Here is a 21,566-nt window from a genome sequence, read left to right as displayed (position 1 = left end):
ACAGAGCACTGAAAGTCCTATCTCCCATTTCATCTTCATCTACATCCTCTTCCATTCCCATAATATTGTCCTCAAGTACATCACCCTTGTATAGACCCTCTATATACTCCTTCCACCTTTCTGCTTTCCCTTCTTTGCTTAGAACTGGGTTTCCATCTGAGCTCTTGATATTCATACAAGCGGTTCTCTTTTCTCCAAAGGTCTCTCTAATTTTCCTGTAGGCAGTATCTATCTTATCCCTAGTGAGATAAGCCTCTACATCCTTACATTTGTCCTCTAGCCATCCCTGCTTAGCCATTTTGCACTTCCTGTCGATCTCATTTTTGAGACGTTTGTATTCCTTTTTGCCTGATTCATGTACTGCATTTTTATATTTTCTCCTTTCATCAATTAAATTCAATATTTCTTCTGTTACCCAAGGATTTCTACTAGCCCTCGTCTTTTTACCTTCTTATCTAAAAGAATTCCATGATTTACACAATCAAAGGCCTTTGAGGGATCACAAAAAATACCAATGGGTGATGTCCACTTATTCAGAGCATTTAATTTTTGATCAGTGAAAGCGTATATAGCATTTCCTGTTGAAAAGCCTCTCTGAAAACCAAACTGACATTTTGTTAGTACTTTATTTTTACAAATATGGGAGGCTACTCTTGACTACATTAATTTCTCAAAAAATTTTGATAGAGCTGTCAGGAGAGATATTGGGCAGTAGTTGTTGACATCCGATGTATCCCCCTCTTTATGCAATGGTTTTACAATGGCATATTTCAGTCTATCAGGGAAAACACCCTGCTCCAAAGAGCTATTACATACATGGCTGAGAATCCTACTTATCTGTGGGGAACAAGCTTTAAATACTTTGCTGGAAATGCCATCAATTCCGTAAGAGCTTTTACTTTTCAGTGAGTTTATTATTTTACTGATTTCAGAGGGAGAGGTTGGTGAAATTACAGTTGTTTCAAACTGCACAGGTATGACCTCTTCTATTAGTAGCCTTGCCTCTTCTAGTGAAGATCTAGATCCTATTTTCTCCACAACATTTAAAAAATGGTTATTGAAAATATTTTCAATTTCTGATTGTTTGTTAGTACACTTGTCATTCAGTTTTATGGCACTAGTCTTCTTGTGCTCTTGATTGCCCTGTTTTCCTTTCAATAATATTCCAAATTGCTTTAATTTTATTATCAAAGTTACTGATATCAGACATGATACACATGCTTCTGGACTTTTTAATATTGTTTGTTAGTACCGCACAATAGTTTTTATAATATTGAACAATTTTGGGGTCAGTACTCCCTCTTGCTGTTAGATACAGTTCTCTTTTTACGGTTGCAAGATATTCTTATTCCTTTAGTTAGCCAAGGTTTTTTATGTTTTCTTGGAATTATGTTTAACCATTTTCTCGGGACATCAATTTTCAAATACCCTTAAAAATGTATCATGAAATAAGTTATATTTCAAGTTTGCATCGGGTTCCTTATACACTTCATCCTAGTCTAGCTGCTGTAGGCTTTCCCTAAAGTTTGCAATATTTATATTGTTAACTGAACGCACTGCTTTGAAAGTCTGATTTGATATACTGCATGGAGCTATGTCATGTACTGTAACTAGCTGTGCACCATGATCTGAAAGACCATTCTCAACAGGATAAGCATTTATGTCCTTAAACTTATCTCGGTCTATAAAAAGTTATCAATGTACTGCTGTTCTTTGTTATCAGAGTAGGAAAATCAATGACGGAGCTCAAATTGAAAGAACTGAGTAATACTACAAGGTCATTCTTCCTATTACACTCTTTCAGGGAATCAACATTGAAATCCCCACAAATGATAATTTGCTTCCCCCTGTCTGACAGATAGCACAACAAAGCATCGAAGTTTTCTAGAAATAGCTGGAAATTCCCTGAAGGGGACCTATACACTGTTACAATTATGAAAGTGCCATCATTTAGTTTAAGTTCTGTGGCACATGCTTCCATATGTTTCTCTACACACAATTTTTTTAGTTTCTAAATTTTTTACACTGTGGAAGCTTTTGACATATATGGCAACTCCTCCTCATCATATTATCTCTACTTACATGTGCAGCTAATTTGTACTCATTGATAACCTTTTGCATATCAGTGACAATGTGATGCTCACAGGCGTAGTACAGCTATTACATTCTCAGTTTCTATATCTTCTAAACAAAGCAGAAGCTCATCAATTTTATTCTTCAATCCCCCAATATTTTGATGAAATACACTAACATTATTTTACACTTTACTTTTGTGAGTATCTTGAACTTTTTAACATCTTTAGTACTTGCCTGGCTGAGCTTCCCACTGGACACTGATCTTACACTAAGAGTTTCCACCATGAGATGTAGTTCCTCCCCCGTTTAAATTTCCTACTATCAGTCCAGCTAGTTTATCCTTCCCTTCCCTTTCTTGTTGAGGTGTAGGCCATGCCTAGTATAGTCCCACATACAGAGTGTATCAACAGGAACCACACCAATGTGTGGCCCTGCATCAGATCAAAGTAGCCGTTCCAACTCCAAATTAACTCTCCTGACAGAAGAGCTCAAATGAGGTCGGTCGTGGCGCTCCAGAACTTACACAAACCCAACACTGGTATGACTTGATGTTGATGCAATCTTTGCCAGGTCACACTTTATGCTGTACCCCGGATCTCTGTCAATACTGTTGCCCGGCCCACCCACAATAACCACGGTATCTTCCTTAGTAAAGCTTCTACATAGTTAACCTAAATCCCCTGTAAGCTGCCCCAGTCCAGCACTAGGTTTGAAAAAACTTGTGACCTGGTATTCTGACCCTAATTCATCCTGCAGAAGTTGGCCCACACCCCTAGCATGCGAACTACCTAGCAACAAGACTTTCTCTCTCTTTGCAGAATTCCCTACATTCTTATTCAATTTGCTGCTGAAAGCTTGTTGAGCCCTGTCTACATCTACTTCTATGAGAGGCTCATCAGTTTCTGACTGAGGCAACAGGTCAAACCTATTTTGTACATTAATAACAAAGCTGTCAGAATTTCTTGGCCTGTTCCTTATGCCTGTTGCCACTTCCCACCCCTGTTTACCCTTTTCCCCCCTTAACCTGCCCAGTTCTCACCTAGCCTCATCTAACTCAGCCTGAAGGGCAGCAATTTTCCCCTCCTGTTCCACAACCTTTCTATCTCTACTGCATAGCCTACAGAACCACTGATGAGTCTCACTCGTTTTCCCAATTCCCATGCCACTACAATCCCCCCAATGAAGAAAGTTACTACAACCATCACACCAGACCCCAGAGCTAACAATTCTACAGCACGTCTGGCACTTTACACTCGTGGTACAAATCGATTTTAGTGACAGAAAGACAATAAAGTTACTGGAAAACAATGAAAATACGTGTACGAAAAATTAGGTCTACTCGCGACTATGTAAACAGTGGTTCAGAAGTTTTTTACTGGAAATTACTTAAGAGATGATGATACTCCCCAGATATAAAGGGGCAGCAAACGTATTTAGCACACTAAACTATCAGTAAATGCACTTGAAATTGTGGTAGGAAGTTTAATCTGAAAGCTCAAAAATTCGGCCTGGCCACGATATGTAAACAAAATGAACTTTACGTGATTACTGTGAAAATACGGGAGTAAGACAAGAACCTTTAATGGTATGCTTGAAGAGCACTATAATTAACGTAATAAATTAGTTTAAAGCGTTAAAAACAGCTTATTACTTATCTTGTACGAGAGCTGTGACTCGGACGTCCGTATAGCATGTGCAGGGCTAGGCTGTCACCTGTGCCCTGAAGCAAAAGGTCAGTTCCTCTCTTGTTTCAATAAGATCTGGTTTGATGGACAGTACCCCATTACTTGGAAAGAGGCAATATTAATTCCATTCTGGAAACCAGGCAAGGACCATAGCACCCTAACAGTTACTGGAGTGTTGCCCTTACCAGCTGTGTGGGTAAGACTCTTGAACGCATGGTCAACTGCTACCTCATCTGGCTGCTAAAGTCCTGTGGTAACTCAAGCCACTCACAGTGAGGTTTCAGGTGCTACCTTTCCTCTCTTGACAACTTAATCCTACTGGAGATGACAATACAGATGTCCCCCATTTAGTTTGTGTTATTTCACATCGAAAAATCATATGACACTACTTGGAGCTACATCATCCTTCGCCAACTTCAAGGATGGGAATTATGTGGACATCTGCCACTTCTGAGCCAATCCTTTCTCGAGGACTGGCGTTTTTGTTATCACATTGGCGATGCCATGTCTGATTGCTATGTTCAGGAGAATGGTGTGCCCCAGGGCAGTGTCAGTGTCACATTGTTTGCCATCACTTTCCTGCACCATCTGGAGCCCTGTCAAATGCTCTTTGTTTGTGGATAACTCTGCAATCTTCTTCTCTTCCTCTGATCGTAAGACAATAACGACAAGGTGGCTACAGCTGACCATTAGGAGGCTGGAAACCTGGCCACACACAACTGGTTTTCAGTTCTCACTTGAGAAGACTATTTGTGTCAATTTTAATCATGCTCATCAGAGTTTTAACCAACCAGAGCTTACAATGGGGGACTGTGTTTTGTGTTTTCAAGACGCTGCGTGCTTTTTGGGTTTATTATTTGACTCTAAACTAACAAGGCTCTCACACCTGAAAGAGATAAAAACAAAGGGTTTCCAGTTGTTGAACATTTTGAAATGCCTTGACGGATAAATGTGGGGAGCTGACAGGTCCCACCTCCTGCAGTTTTATAGGGCATTTGTTTGATCACGCTTAGACTAGGACAGCATGGTATATAGATTGGCCCATCCTTCCTACCTTTAGATGTCAGATGTTGTCCACCATGAGGGCATTCAGATATTGAGTGGAGCCTTTTGGACCAGCCCAGTTCAGTCTGTGTGCAGAGGCTGGAAAATCACCATTCTGGATTCGGTGACATATCCTTTTGGGTCTATAGGCACTGAAAATCTGTCATTGGCATTTAGTTCAGTGATCCAACCCACCTTCGAACAATTGTTCAGGAATTGGCCTCAAGCAACCCAGCCGTTTGGTATACATGCTACAGACTGGATCTCTTGTGCATGAAAATATACACCCAGGAATGGAACGCACTGCCACTGTGGTGTCTTCAGAGGCCCAAAGTGATTTTAAGCTTGACAGAGTACACAAAAAGTTGTATTCCTGATTTGGTTTTTACAACTTTGTTTCCATCTATTTTAAGTATGTACCATAGTTTTAACATTATTTATACAGATGGATCCCAGCAGGGAATGCTCTGTTCTGCAGTTTTCCCTGATGTGGCTTTTAAAGTGCATCTTCCAGAACAATTTAAAAGTTATGATACAGAGTTACATGGCATTCTGATGGCACTGGAGAGGGTTCACAGACATAACTGTAAGAGTTTTCTTGTGTGTTCAGACTCTTAGTGCGCTGCAGGCACTTCACTAAATGTATTTGGTAGACACGCTTATTCAGCTCATCCACGACTCCTTACAGCGGCTCCAACACCATGGCAAGGAAGTAATCTTTTGCTGGGTACCTGGTCACATTGGGATACAGGGTAACGACATGGAAGGATGTTGGAATGGTGCTGTCCATCAATGTCCCATCCCCCTGCATGCCGTTCTCATTTTCTGACAGATGCATCCTGCATCAGTGGGAGACTGACTGGTTACAGACAACAAACTGTGGTCACTCAAATCAACCACAAAGGCTTGGCGAACTTCATGTCAGCCTCACTGCTTGAAGGAAGTTTTGCTTACCATACTGCACATTGGGCATATAGCCCTTTCACACATGGCTTCCTCCTCTGGTGGGAGGATACACCATTCTGTGAAGTTTGTGGTGTGCCACTTTCAGTTCCACATGTTGTAGCTACGTGTGTCCTGTATACTGATATTAAGGCAGCCCTTGGTCTCACTGGAGATCTGCCCACCATCCTTGCAGATACTGACACCAGTGTTGCAAGAGTGGTGAAATTTTGTGAACAGTCAGGCCTCATCCATAAACTGATGGGGAAGGGCGGCAGACTTTAATATGTTGTAAACTGATCCACATGTGGGGACAGCCATTGTCCCCACCCATGAGATTTGCGTGTTGACTTTTCGTCATTGCATTGATGACCATGATGTTGAGAGCCCCCCAACCCATATCAACAGCTACTTAAATAAAAAAATATCTAAGTTTTTAGAATCTGAACAAGGTTAAACTTTATTTTTGAACTAAAATAATAGCCACTGTGATCCCACAAGATAACCTGTGCAGTTAAACTTCATTAGGTTTGAAAACAGTGAATCCTTGTAAAGAATCTATTAACACAGAGGAATAAATCCAATTTTGTCCTCAATGTGAAAAAGTTAATACAACAGTGCTCAACACAATAAAAACCAGCTTGATGTGGATAGCTACTGGCCCATCAGCATCACCAACGTTCTTTGTAAGCCATTAGATGTATGGTAAGTCTGCGGTTGTGTGGGTCCTGGAGTCACATGGCCTGCTGGCTGCATGTCAGGGAAGTTTCCGCAAGGGTTGCTCTATCACTGATAACCTAGTTTCCCTCAAGTCTGCCATGTGAACAGCCTTTTCCAGATGCCAAAACCAGGTTGCCATCCTTTTTGATTTACGAAAAGCTTATGACGTGCCCAGGTGACACCGTGTGCTTGGCACACCGTATGCTTGGCACACCGTATGCTTGGCACACCGTATGCTTGGCACACCGTATGCTTGGCACACCGTATGCTTGGCACACCGTATGCTTGGCACACCGTATGCTTGGCACACCGTATGCTTGGCACACCGTATGCTTGGCACACCGTATGCTTGGCACACCGTATGCTTGGCACACCGTATGCTTGGCACACCGTATGCTTGGCACACCGTATGCTTGGCACACCGTATGCTTGGCACACCGTATGCTTGGCACACCGTATGCTTGGCACACCGTATGCTTGGCACACCGTATGCTTGGCACACCGTATGCTTGGCACACCGTATGCTTGGCACACCGTATGCTTGGCACACCGTATGCTTGGCACACCGTATGCTTGGCACACCGTATGCTTGGCACACCGTATGCTTGGCACACCGTATGCTTGGCACACCGTATGCTTGGCACACCGTATGCTTGGCACACCGTATGCTTGGCACACCGTATGCTTGGCACACCGTATGCTTGGCACACCGTATGCTTGGCACACCGTATGCTTGGCACACCGTATGCTTGGCACACCGTATGCTTGGCACACCGTATGCTTGGCACACCGTATGCTTGGCACACCGTATGCTTGGCACACCGTATGCTTGGCACACCGTATGCTTGGCACACCGTATGCTTGGCACACCGTATGCTTGGCACACCGTATGCTTGGCACACCGTATGCTTGGCACACCGTATGCTTGGCACACCGTATGCTTGGCACACCGTATGCTTGGCACACCGTATGCTTGGCACACCGTATGCTTGGCACACCGTATGCTTGGCACCTCCAGGGCCTGCTCCCGATTTTTATCCAAAATTTCCTATCAATTGGTACTTCCCATGTCAAAGTTGGTGCCTCCCATAGTTCCCCCACGGGGCTATGTATTGAGTGTGTCTCTATTTATAGTGGCCATTAACAGTCTAGTACCAGCTGTCAGGCTGTTGGTCTCACATTCTCTATATGCAGATGACTACTGCATTTCATACTCTCCTCCAGTATTGGTGTTGCCAAGTGGCATCTACAGGGAGCCATCCGTGTGGTGCAGTCATTGGCTCTAGCCGACAGATTCCAGTTTGTCACAAAATCATGTGCATTTGTCAGTGTCCATTGAACCAGAACTTCACTTTAATGATGATGCCCTCACTGTAGTGGAGACATATTGATTCTAAGGACTGGTTTTTGATGCCAATTGACTTGGCTTCCTCACCTTCATCAGCTTAAGCAGGAGTGCTAGCAACAATGCTCTGCACTGCCTGAGTAATCCCAGTTGGTGTGCAGATCACTCTTTTGCTGCAGCTCTACATAGCCCTTGTTCAATCCTGCCTTGACTATACGAACTCTGTTAATGGTTCAGCGGCGCCCTAAGCATTGAATTAACTCAACCCAGTGCACCACTGTGGCGGTAGACTGGCAACAGTAGCTTTCAGATAGTCCGGTGACTAGCATCCTGGTGGAGGCCGGAGTCCCTCCATTGAAGGTTAGGCGTGCACAGCTGCTCACCAGTTATGCTGCACACATTCATAGTTCTCCTGAGCATCTGAATCACCATCTCCTCTTCCCATCCACGTCAGTACATCTCCTATGCTGGAGGCCCAGGTCATGGCTTAAGATGGTGGTTCGTGTAGGATCTGTTCTGTCTGATGTTGAGTCCTTGCCTTTACCACCTATACTCGAGGTCCATTCATGTACACCTCCATGTATACACCTAGACCGAAGCTTCACCTGGACATTTCACATTGTCCTAAGGACTCAGTTAACCCCGCAGCTCTCAGTTGTCACTTCCTGTCAATTCCAGAAATATTACCGAGATCATGAAGTGGTTTACACTGAAGGCATGATGGCTGATGATCATGTTGGCTTCGCATATGTTCATGGAGGACATGTTGAACAGCACTTCTTGCCAGATGGTTGCAGAGTTTTCACTGCAGAACTGGCGGCCATTTCTCATGCTCTTGAGTGCATCCACTCATGCCCTGGTGAGTCATTTCTCCTCTGTACTGACTCCTTGAGCAGCGTACAAGCTATCAACCAGTGCTACCCTCACCATCCTGTGGAGTCCATCTATGCTCTGGACTGGTCCCATCATTCAGTGATGTTTGTGTGGACCCAAGATAAGCCTTGAGCAGCCGCAGATGAAGTATCAGTGCAGCAGCAGTGCAGTAGTGAGTCACATATTTAGCTTTCATATTTGTTTTGTGGTTTGATTCTTAATTTCTTTCCGAATGTTTGTGCGCTTGAATATTTAATTACATAAAATCCTTGCATATTCTCGTATTTGAGAGGAGCAACATTGCTTATCAATAGTCGTAGAGTACAAATTCGCGGAGTCATTAGATATTAGCAGTAGGATGGATAGGTGTGTGTGGGCGCAGGAGGAACTGGCCGCGGTTCGCGAGCAGCTGAGCGTGCTGTTGGCCCCGGTCAGCCGCCTTAGGGCTGCTGCCTCGAGGTGCAGCGACGGTGGAGGGTCTGACGCGTCGCTTGAGACACCCCAGGTGTCGCTTGCTGCGTCAGCTGACTCAGCCACCGAGGCACCTTCTAGTGTACCCGGTGTGTTGGGGTTGCCCTCACCTCAGAGTGAGTGGCGGACTGCAACGCGTTTGCGTCGCTCAAGGCGGAGGGCAAATGTGGAGACTGGCTGGCCAGCCTCGCCTGTTTATCCTGTCAGTGGGCAGGTGGCCGCTCCTTCAGCAGGGCCCGAGCAGGCACACAGGGGCAAAGGCTTGCTGGTTATTGGGAGCTCCAACATTAGGTGGGTGATGGAGCCCCTTAGGGAAATAGTGTACAGGGCTGGAAAGAAATCCAATGTGCACTCGGTTTGTCTGCCGGGGGGTCTCATCCAAGATGTGGAGGCGGCCTTGCCTGCAGCTATCGAGCATATGGGGTGCAGTCATCTGCAAGTAGTTGCTCACGTCGGCACCAATGATGCCTGTCACTTGGGTTCTGAGGCAATCCTCAGTTCATACAAGGGGCTGGCGGATTTGGTGAAGACAGCTGGCCTCGCATGCAGGGTGTAAGCAGAGCTCTCTATTTGCAGCGTCGTCCCCAGTGTGGATCAGGGTCCTTTGGTTTGGAGCTGAGTGGAGGGTCTCAACCAGAGGCTTAGTCGACTCTGACAGTCTTGGCTGCAGATTTCTAGACTTGCGCTATTGGGTGGGGAATTGTAGGACACTAGACAGGTCAGGGGTGCACTACGCAAACGAAGTGGCTACTCGGGTAGCAGAGTACTTGTGGCATGCACATGGGGGTGTTTTAGGCTAGGCAGTAGTCAGAGGTGTCCTGATGAACACTCAACAGGCAATGTGCAGGCAGGGAAATCCTGACATGCTCAGTGTAAAGATGCCTCAGCTATCAAGATATTAGCAGCAAATTTTCAGTGTGTTCGGAATAAAATTCCTGAGTTTCCTGCCCTCCAGGAAGCGTGTGGCGCACAAATTATTCTCGGGACTGAGACCTGGCTGATCCCTGAGATAAGAAGTTCTGAAATATTTAGTGAGGGTTGGAACGTGTATCGGAAAGACAGATTAGACACCGTAGGAGGTGGTGTTTTCGTTGCATTTGACAAAAATATTGTCTACTGCGGTCGAAGTAGTGTGGTTGTGAAGTTATCTGGACACGTTTAACAGGGCTAGGGGAAATAAAGTTAATTGTGGGGTGTTATTACTGGCCACCAGGTTCCACCATGACAGTTCTAGAATCATTCAAAGGTAGTCTACACTCTGATTCGCTGAAGTACCCGGATCATGCTATATTAGATGGAGGCGACTTCAGCCTACCTAGTATAGACTGGGATGTCTATGGAATCATTACAGGTGGTACAGACAAGTCATGTGAATTACTTTTGAACATGAAACTTCCTGGCAGATTAAAACTGTGTGCCGGACAGAGACTCTAACTCGGGATCTTTGCCTTTCGTGGGCAAGTGCTCTACCAATCTGCCAGGAAGTTTCATATCAGTGCACACTCCACTGCAGAGTGACAGACTCATTCTACTTTTCAACACATTATCCGAAAACTGTCTTCAGTAGCTAAATCAACAGCAAATGCATAATGGAAATATTTTAGATCTGGTAGTCACAAACAGACCAGACCTCATAGACAGTGTCATTGTTGAGACAGGGATTAGTGATCATAATGTTGTCATTACAACTATGGTTACGAAAGTTAAGAGTCGGTCAAGAAGGCTAGGAGTATTCTTACTACAAAGAGCAGATAAGCTGTTGCTAGCATCCCACTTAGTAAATGAATCGACTTCATTTACTTCAGGTATGATTGACGTGGAAGAATTATGAGCAAATTTTAAACACATTGTAAATCACGCATTGGAGAAGTATGTGCCGAGAAAGTGGTTTAACAGCGCTCAGGAAGCAAAGACAGTTGCACTCGCAGTACAAGAAAGATGGGGAGAATAAGGACAGGCAAAAGTTAGTAGAGATTCGTGCTGCTGTAAAAAGAGTGATGCGTGAAGCTTTCAACCACTACCACCGTCATACCTTAGCAAAAGATCTTTCTGAAAACCCAAGGAAATTCTGGTCTTACGTAAAATCAGTAAGTGGGTTGAAGGCTTCCATCCAGTCACTCACTGATCAGTCTGGCCTGGCAACAGAAGACAGCAAAATGGAAGCTGAAATTTTAAATTTAGCATTTGAGAACTCTTTCATGCAAGAGGATCATACAAACACACCGCCGTTTGAGTCATACAGATTCCTGTATGGAGGACATAGTGATAGATATCCCTGGGGTTGTGAAACAGCTGAATGGGGTGAAAAGAAATAAATAAATCGCCAGGTTCTGAAGAGATTCCAATTGAGTTTTACATAGAGCACTCTACTGCATTGGCTCCTTACTTAGCTTGCATTTATCGTGAATCTCTTGCCCAGCGTAAAGTCCCGAGTGACTGGAAAAAAGCGCAGGTGATGACTGTATATAAGAAGGGTAGAAGGACGGATCCTAAAAATTACAGACAAATATCCTTAACATCAGTTTGTTGCAGGATTCTCGAACATATTCTCAGTTCTAATATAATGAATTTCCTTGAGACAGAGAAGTTGCTGTCCATGCATCAGCACAGCTTTCATCACTTCTGCGAAACACAACTCAACCTTTTTTCACATGCTATCTTGCAAACCCTGGATGAAGGGCATCAGACTGATGCCATATTCCTTTACTTCCGGAAAGTGTTAGACTCGGTGCCCCACTGCAGACTCCTAACTAAGGTAAAAGCATATGGGATTTGTTCACAAGTATGTGTGTGGCTCGAAGACTTCTTAAGTATTATAACCCATTACATTGGCCTCAATGGTGAGTGTTCATCAGAGGTGAGGGTATCATCTGGACTGCCCCAAGGAAGTGTGGTAGGTCCGCTGTTGTTTTCTATCTACATAAATGGTCTTTTGGATAGGGTGGATAGCAATGTGTGGCTGATGATGCTGTAGTGTATGGGAAGGTATCATCGTTGAGTGACTGTAGGATGATACAAGATGACTTGGACAGGATTTGTGATTGGTTTAAAGAATGGCAGCTAACTCTAAATATAGATAAACTTAAATTAATGCAGATGAATAGGAAAAAGAATCATGTAATGTTTGAATACTCCTTTAGTAGTATAGTGCTTAACACAGTCACGTCAATTAAATACTTGGGCGTAACATTGCAGAGCAATATGAAGTGGGACAAGCATGTAATGGCAGTTGTGGGGAAGGTGGATAGCTGTCTTCGGTTCATTGGTAGAATTTTGGGAAGATGTGGTTCATCTGTAAAGGAGACTGCTTATAAAACACTAATACGACCTATTCTTGAGTACTGCTAGAGCATTTGGGATCCCCATCAGGTCAGATTGAGGGAGGACATAGAAGCAATTCAGAGGTGGGCTGCTAGATTTGTCACTGGTAGGTTTGATCATCATGAGTGTTACGGAAATCCTTCAGGAACTTGGGTGGGAGTCTCTAGAGGAAAGGAGGCGTTCTTTTCGTGAATCACTACTGAGGAAATTTAGAGAACAATCATTTGAGGCTGACTGCAGTACAATTTTACTGCCGCCAACTTACATTTTGCAGAAAGACCACAAAGATAAGAGAGATTAGGGCTCGTACAGAGGTATACAGGTATTTTTCCCTTGTTCTGTTTGGGAGTGGAACAAGGAGAAAAGATGCTAGTTGTGGTATGAGGTACCCTCCGTCATGCACCATATGGTGGATTGTGGAGTATGTATGTAGATGTAGAATACCAGACAATGAGCTTGCTGGCAGGCTGGCCAAACAGGCTATGCAGAAACTGCTTCTGGAGATGGGCATCTCTGAATCTGACCAGCATTCTGTCTTAAGCTGAAGGGTGTTTTGGCTTTGGGAGATTTAATGGTATAACAGTACGCACAACAATCTACATGTCATTAAGGAGACTACAAATGTGTGGAAGTCTTCCATGCAGTCCTCTTGCATGGAATCAGTTGTCTTCTGCTGGCTCTGTATTGGCCACATGTGGCTAATGCTTGGTTGCCTCCTCCATCATGAGGACAGACATTGGTGTCACTGTGGCTCACAAATGACTGTCGTCCACCTCTTGCTGGACTGCCCACTTTCCACCTCTCTGTGGTGGAATTTTAACTTTCGCAGAACCCTACCTTCGGTGTTGGGCATCGATGCCTCAACAGCAGCTTTAGTTTTGTTTTATTCATGAGGATGGCTCTTATCATTTGATCTAAGTTTTAGCCTGTGTCCTTTGTCCCTCTGTGTCCTCCACCCTAGTGCTTTCAGGGTGGAGGTTTTAAATGTTGTAGAGTGGATGGCTTCTTGGCTTCTCCTTTCTCTCCTCGTGGTCAGCCAGCCATGGTAATCTGGTCTCTTGTTTTGATATCTTCATTTTTCTTGCATCTCTCTCTGCTTTTCTTGTCCAGTTTTGTCAATTTTAATGTTTGTTTCCCTTCTGTCATTCCTGTGGTTTTCTCCTTTGTTCCAGGTATGTTTTGTGTGTGTCTATTATTTTACTCCCACCCTTATGGAATTATTTTAATCAGAACGAGGAACTGATCCAGTAGTTTGGTACCTTCCCCTCTCTTTTAAACCAACCACCCAACAAGTTTAATTGCAACAGCTAGTCTGCCATGCACTAGAATGTCAGGTATTGTTGTTCTAATTACTTTGAGATTCTAAACAGGGTGGGTATAATGCAATCACAGTACTGGATGTAGCATTACATGCTTATCTTTGTGTGCAATGTGTTAATTCACTTTGTAGATGAGCTATCATAATTCTTTCTGTAGGAAGTTGAGATGGTTTTGTGAAGTCTGCTAGAAGAGCGAGTGTTTTTCCATAAAAGAGGTCCATGGTGGACACATGAAGTTCTTTATAAGCTGTACACACACCTAAAAGAAAACATTTCAGGGATTATTCTCTGTGACGTAAGGGAGCAATATTTATCATTGGGTGCCAGTGGTTTACAAACCAATACTTCATGGGTGGTAAACTGTTCAAAAGTGCTGGACACTGCATACGTGAAGTTCAGTAAAAAGTACTGACTCAAAATGTCAGCCTTGTTCTGTTACTGTGGTAAAGCACTGAAACAGGAAATCCACAGTTTGACAAATTCTTTTGCAGTGGTTTTGGCAGTACTTGTGTAGCCTCAAACATGGATGTTTCTCATTTTATCACTGAAAGAATAAAATTTTAACCATTAGAATTGGGAAGGGGCCAAAAAGTCTAATTGAATGTGGCAAAAGTGGCACTTCGGAATAGAATAGAATAATGGCAGTCATGTTTCTGCATCCAATCCTGATTTGGAATGTTGTCAGGCAGTGCATACTTAAATCAGATTTGCACTTATATTTGGCCAGATGAAGCAATCTGTGACAAGCTTGGCTCATGTAATTCATTGAAAATGGCTCATCTTGAGGTGGGTGGCACCAGTGGACAAATAAAAGTTTGGGAGATGTCACATAGAACTTGTTTTGGAGAGACAGGTATGTCATGGCCCTCTATGTGCAATCCTGTTGCTTCACCATGTAAGAGCTTGTGAAACTGTGAATTCTCTAGTTGTGTTCTTGAAAGTTTGTCAAAACCAGTATCAGTTGACCGTTCATCCATGAAAGGAAATTTGCCATGACATTCTCAACACAGTACTACTGATTGATATCTGTAGTGAATTGCCTGAAGAAATTGAAATCATGGAAGTACCATGGGCAACTTTATTTCTCAAGGCAACTAGAAAAATTGAAGTTGGCCATTCCAGGGGCTCATGCAGCTATTGGCTAAAGTGAAAGACATCATTGGGAATATTGTTCTACTGCAAGAGCTTAAAACCAGCCTCATGAATTTAGTATTGTTAAGTGGTGATGTACAATATTAATATCAGTTAAGTCTAAAATTATAATATGAAATACTCTTGTGTAACAATAACCATCTTCAAAGACATAATACTAAGAGCTATAACATCCAACAGTGTTCATAAATACTCCTGTAGCTCAGGAAGATGATGATGCAACCCACTGAAGATTTTTCTTTGCAGCAAGTTTTTTATGTCACTACATCACACTTAGATACATGTTGCCCATGGAAACTGTAAAATCACTTCACTCTTATTTTATTGGACCTGTTGAACAAGAAGTGAGCATATCTCTGGTGATTAGAAGTCCAGTCATTACTGGTGATGTAATCTGAATTGACCATCCTCTGCTATCTTCATATTGCCCTTACCAGGTTTACCCACGGTTCCTTTACTCCACAATGAGTCCCCCCCCCCCCCTTTACCCACGGTTCCTTTACTCCACAATGAGTCCCCCCCCCCCTTTACCCACGGTTCCTTTACTCCACAGAGTGTTCCCCCCCCCCCCCCTTCCCAACACACCTTTGTAGTTCAGGGCTCTCCTCATGGTGTTCCATATTTTGCTGGACTACCCTTGACTTTAGATCCTAAGCACTAAGTATATCTGCCCACTTTTCTTGTCCTGTATGTTAGAGGAAGGTCCTCATGTGGTTACATCGGCCCTCAGTTTTTTTTCACAAATTTGTTTAGTCCTCTCAGGTTTAAGTACATGAATTTCCCCTATTAGTGTTGCCATTGGTCATGTAGGCATTGGCATTTCCTCCACACCAACCAGGTGTCTGTTATTCCCTACTTTTGTCTGGTCTTTAGTGCCATTTTGATCCCCTTCCTCTTCCTTCTGTCCTGACAGTCATTTTACTACATTGTTTCCCCATTTTTCCTTACCCTTGACTGGACTGTGCTGGTAGTTCATCCCTTGGTTTCTGCTACCTTAGGTCACAGGACCAATGATCTAATTTTTCATCCCCTCCCCTCACCAACTGTTTTCATAAATGTGATAATTACGTAAAATACTCAGTGATAACGAACCACATGTCTTCTTGTTTGTAGTAAGAGTGGAGGACTGGGCTGCTGCAGAAGTTGTGAAGTCCATGTAGCACAGTATTTAATTTGAGAATGACTTGTGTGAAGTCCACAGTGTGGAAGAAAGATGAGTAGGTGACCATGCATGGCTATATTAGATGACTGCATACTGCAATGAAAATGTGCACAGCAACACCATATGTGAAGCAGGAGGTGCAACATGATCAAACATAAGTCCCTGTCTGTCTATAGTAGTTTATAGGAAAGTGACATTTGTAGCTAAGGTGACCCAGGAGGTCAGTAACTGGTGCACACAGTTCAGTGTGGAGGATATTGCTGATACCAACAGCACTGCACAGATTGTATAAGACTCTGTCATAGAACTTTCTCTTTAGTACAGTACTAAGGTTGTGTGAGGGCAAAATTGCTGCAGTGAGCAAGATGAGTTGAATGTGGAATAGTTTGTATCTGATAGCATTGTTCAGTGTGAGGTCACCAAAGTAGAGTAGAAATAGATGAGGATGATAAAAAACCAATAATGGGCACAAATACAAATGATTAAAATTTATTCCAGGACACACACTCACACACACTCACACACACTCACACACACTCACACACACACTCACACACACACTCACACACACACACTCACACACACACTCACACACACACACTCACACACACACTCACACACACACTCACACACACACTCACACACACACTCACACACACACTCACACACACACTCACACACACACTCACACACACACTCACACACACACTCACACACACACTCACACACACACTCACACACACACTCACACTCACACTCACACACACACTCACACACACACTCACACACACACTCACACACACACTCACACTCACACTCACACTCACACTCACACACACACTCACACTCACACACACACTCACTCACACACACACTCACACACACACTCACACACACACTCACACACACACTCACACACACACTCACACACACACTCACACACACACTCACTCACTCACTCACACACACACTCACACACACACTCACTCACTCACTCACTCACTCACTCACTCTCACTCACTCACTCTCACTCACTCACTCACTCACTCACTCACTCACTCACTCACTCACTCACTCACTCACTCACTCACTCACTCACTCACTCACTCACTCACTCACTCACTCACTCACTCACTCACTCACTCACTCACTCACTCACTCACTCACTCACTCACTCACTCACTCACTCACTCACTCACTCACTCACTCACTCACTCACTCACTCACTCACTCACTCACTCACTCACTCACTCACTCACTCACTCACTCACTCACTCACTCACTCACTCACTCACTCACTCACTCACTCACTCACTCACTCACTCACTCACTCACTCACTCACTCACTCACTCACTCACTCACTCACTCACTCACTCACACACTCACTCACACACTCACACTCACACTCACTCACACACTCACACACTCACACACTCACACACTCACACACTCACACACTCACACACTCACACACTCACACACTCACACACTCACACACTCACACACTCACACACTCACACACTCACACACTCACACTCACACACTCACACACTCACACTCACACACTCACACACTCACACACTCACACTCACACACTCACACACTCACACACTCACACTCTCACTCACACACTCACACTCACTCACTCACACATGCAACAATAGTCAGTAATGAACTGAGTCAAAGACTGACACCTTGCCAGAGCCATAGTGTTCCTAGATTGCACAAATGCTGCTAGGCCACAGCAAGACTTACCTGAAATTTTTCTCTAGCTGATTGGTTTTTCTGCCAGTTGTGAAGATAAATGTTGCAGGGAAGAGTTTCTGTAAGTTTCTAAAAACTGACACTTGAGGGACTCTGTCAGATTTTTTGTGTATTACAAAATTAGAAATTTTGTTAGTCTTTTTATTTAAAATTACACATTAAGTCATGGAGGTAAGAACGAATCCACCCATTTTGTGAGTGTCATACTGCATAATTATTTAGTTTCTGCTGTAGAATAGTGTGATCAGTTACACCAGAAAATTACTACGGTTAAACAATATGCCATAAACTCATTGCTTGTTACTGACTACAGTTAGTAGTTTGTCTAGAAAGGCAAAAATATAGGACTGGCTTGACCTGCTATTTCTGAATTAATGTTGTGAATTAGTCATTTGTGTATTAAAGAAGGATGTTAGTCTTCCAAGACACAGTTTTCCAAGAATTTGGCTGAGGCCTGACAACTGATACAGCCTGTAGTTTCAAACTTTACATTTGGCTCCTTTTTTTTTTGTGGTGTAATGTTGGTAATTTTTACCTTTTTGGAATATACCAGTCAAGAAATATGAATTGTAAATATGTTACTAGTTCTAAAAAAATACTGCACTGGATTTGATTACAATATCAAGTATTTCATCAGCACCAGCTAAATAATTTTTGGGTAATTTTTTTCAACCATAAATAATTGCTCCGGTATTGTAAGAGACACGAATAGTGTTCTTGCATAAATGTTTGAATCTGGTCGTGGTCTATTGCTATATGATTGTGTTTGTTAATCAGGTTTTGTGCTGTATTTGAAGAGTAATTGTTAAATTTAGTGGCCACTACTGTGAGGTCAGTTATTTCACTCTTATTTTCACAAAGTTATTGGTTATTCTATTGACATTGCACTCATTTCTTTTCTGATGACATCTTTCAGAAAAAGACTTCTGTCCACAATGCTGAAAAATTCAGCATGCTAAAGAGGAATTAAAAGAATATTATCCCAAACTTATTATATAAAGGATGTTTCAGGAAAAGAGAAGACTAAGCATGTAATTAAGGGCAGCTTTGATGTGGGTTCCCAATATCATTACACAATGGAAACTCAGTGTGCCGTGTGTATCCCATCTGAAGATGGATTGGATGTCTACCCTGCCACACAATGGATGGACTTGACACAGATTGCCATATCAGAGGCACTAAATATACCAGAAAACAGGTAAAGATGGCAATTTCATTGCATATTCATAGATAAAAGTTCAGAATTTTGATGTAATTTGATACTGGAGGGAAGATCCTGCTGTGTACTCAAAACTTTACATAATCTATTATACTAGAGTCTCATTTCCAAATTCCTGATGTTAATGTATTTCACTGTACCAAAACTTCAATACCAAAGATAAATTACTTTCTTTTGTGTACATGGTAATGACCTTTCCTTCCAGTGTAATTCCCACAGTACAAAGCCATTTCACAATAACCAGAAAATAAGAAAATCAAAGGTATTTGTGTAATTGCATAATATAATAGTCATTAGCTGTTTGCTGACAGTGTAAAGAATTCATAAATGTTGCTTAAGTCTGCAGAAATTTTGCTAGAAATGATGTGGAATTTTTTTCTCAGTACTATTGTCATTTTGTTGATATATTGTGGCTAAAGATGACACCCCCCCCCCCCCCCCCTGCGGGTTCGGGGATAAGAATAGGCCCGCGGTATTCTCGCCTGTCGTAAGAGGCGACTAAAAGGAGTCTCAAATGTTTCGGCCTTATGTGATGGTCCCCTGTCTGGTTTGACCTCCATCTTTCTAAATTCTTCTGAAGAGCGAGCGAATTGGGGAAGGGCGCCTTACATGGTGCACTGTATCCATCGTGCATTGCGACCTTTAGCCGGTTTTTTCGTCATTGCAATGGTGTCCCGCTCGTTTTCCATCTCTTGGGCGATACCACCCTGCACTCTGTGGTGTTGTTTTTAACTGCGATGACGACCCTGGACATTTTTGCACCTAAGATCCAGCACGGTAGCCAGTCCGTTGTGGTGGGGCCGCCATGTACCCTCTTGGTTGTCGCCCCCTGACAACACAGGGATCGCTCTACTGATGCCTGCGCCGTTAACTCCCCACGTATGCCAAGGAGTAGATGCCCATCTCCCTGGGGCATCGGGACTCCCGGCAATGGCCATCCTGCCAGGTGGCCTTTGCTGTGGCTGGGTGGCGCCCGTGGGGAGGGCCCTTGGTCGGAGTAAGTGGCATCAGGGTGGATGACACGCAATGAAGCGTGGCACATCTTCTCTTGCTGGTGGCCAGCCACCAGCAGTCTCTAAGCATTCGAGGGCCCATTTTAAAGGTAACGTTTATGACCCCAAATCGTTCCCCTCCCTCGCCACACCATGGGAGGAACGAAAGGCATTGCATGAAAGTGAGACGTATTCGCCCAAATGTCTGTACCAGAGCTGATAGGGGATCTTTTATATCCGTGAAGCCTCAGTTCTTTGTAGAGCATTTAGAGGACAAGTTTGGGGAGGTGGAGGGCTTGTCCGAGATGCGGTCCGGATCGTTGTTGATAAAAACGGCATCCTCTGCCCAGTCGCAGGCCTTGCTCGCATGTACTAAGCTGGGGGATGTCTCCGTAACTATCATGCCCCATAAAAGTCTGAATATGGTCCAGGGCATTATCTTCCACAGGGATCTCCTTTTACAGTCCGATGATGAGCTGCGCGCCAACTTGGAGCGCCGAGGTGTCCATTTCGTCCGGCACGTCCACCGGGGTCCGAGGGATTGTCAAGTTGCCACCGGTGCCTTCATATTGGCCTTCGAGGGTGACACGTTACCTGAGAAGGTCAAGGTGATTGTGTACCATTGTGATGTCAGGCCATACATCCCTCCCCCGATGCAGTGCTTCAAGTGTTGGAAGTTCAGCCATATATCTTCACGCTGTGCTTCCGACCTCGTCTGTCGCGATTGCGGTCGACCATCCCATCCTGATCATCCCTGTGCCCCGCCTCCAATCTGTGTGAACTGTGGTGCGCACCATCTGCCTTGCTCACCAGACTGTCGGATTCTGCAGAAGGAGCGGAAGATCATGGAAATCAAGACTCTCGACCGCCTGACGTACACTGAGGCGAAGCGGAAATATGATCGGCTTCATCCAGTGCGCATGACAGCTTCTTATGCCGCAACTGTCACTCCTGCTACCGTTCCATCCGCTCCAGCCAGCTCTGAGTCGCAGTCCCACACCTGCCCCCTTGATGGTGGGGGGGCACTAAACCCACTGTTGCTCCTGCTCCATCTGCTCCATCTGCTTCAGGAGCAACACACCCTCCCCCCCCCCCCCCCCCCCCCAACCATCGGGGACATCAGTTCCCCCTTCCCAGCCAGAGAAGCGTAAGACTTCTTCGGCTACTCTCATAAGGAAGGGGTCCCTTGGGGACCTCCCTTCGCAAGTTCCGACCGGTACCAAAGCCGACAGCCACAAGTGGCTTAAACAACCGCCGCTCCCTGGTCGTCGGGACACACGGTCGTCGTCTATCCCTGAGACTGACCCAGTGACACCCTCCCAGCCTGAACCACCCAAGGCGCAGTGCGAGAAGCAGAAGAAGAAGAAGAAACTCCCCAAGGCTACCGATATTGCAGCGGCACCCATTCCACCGCTTCCTACAAGCTCTGCGTCTGAGGATGAGGGGGAGATTCTGGCGTCCGCTGAGGACATGGATCTCG

General features: G+C 44.2%; 1 protein-coding gene across 1 annotated transcript in view; it reads left to right on the top strand.

Annotated features, from left to right (window-relative positions):
• The window catches only part of LOC126203472 (uncharacterized), a 151,895-nt gene that overhangs the window by 93,795 nt on the left and 36,534 nt on the right, over positions 1-21,566 (top strand). The window contains exon 16 of the mRNA XM_049937790.1: positions 18,887-19,073. Coding sequence (XP_049793747.1) covers positions 18,887-19,073 — 187 coding nt within the window. The remainder of the gene's footprint in view (positions 1-18,886; positions 19,074-21,566) is intronic.

Source organism: Schistocerca nitens, chromosome 9 (genome assembly GCF_023898315.1).
Source record: "Schistocerca nitens isolate TAMUIC-IGC-003100 chromosome 9, iqSchNite1.1, whole genome shotgun sequence".
Classification (NCBI taxonomy): Eukaryota; Metazoa; Arthropoda; class Insecta; order Orthoptera; family Acrididae; genus Schistocerca; species Schistocerca nitens.
The sequence above is the reverse complement of the archived record's forward strand: the minus strand, read 5'-3'. Positions and strand labels throughout refer to the sequence as shown.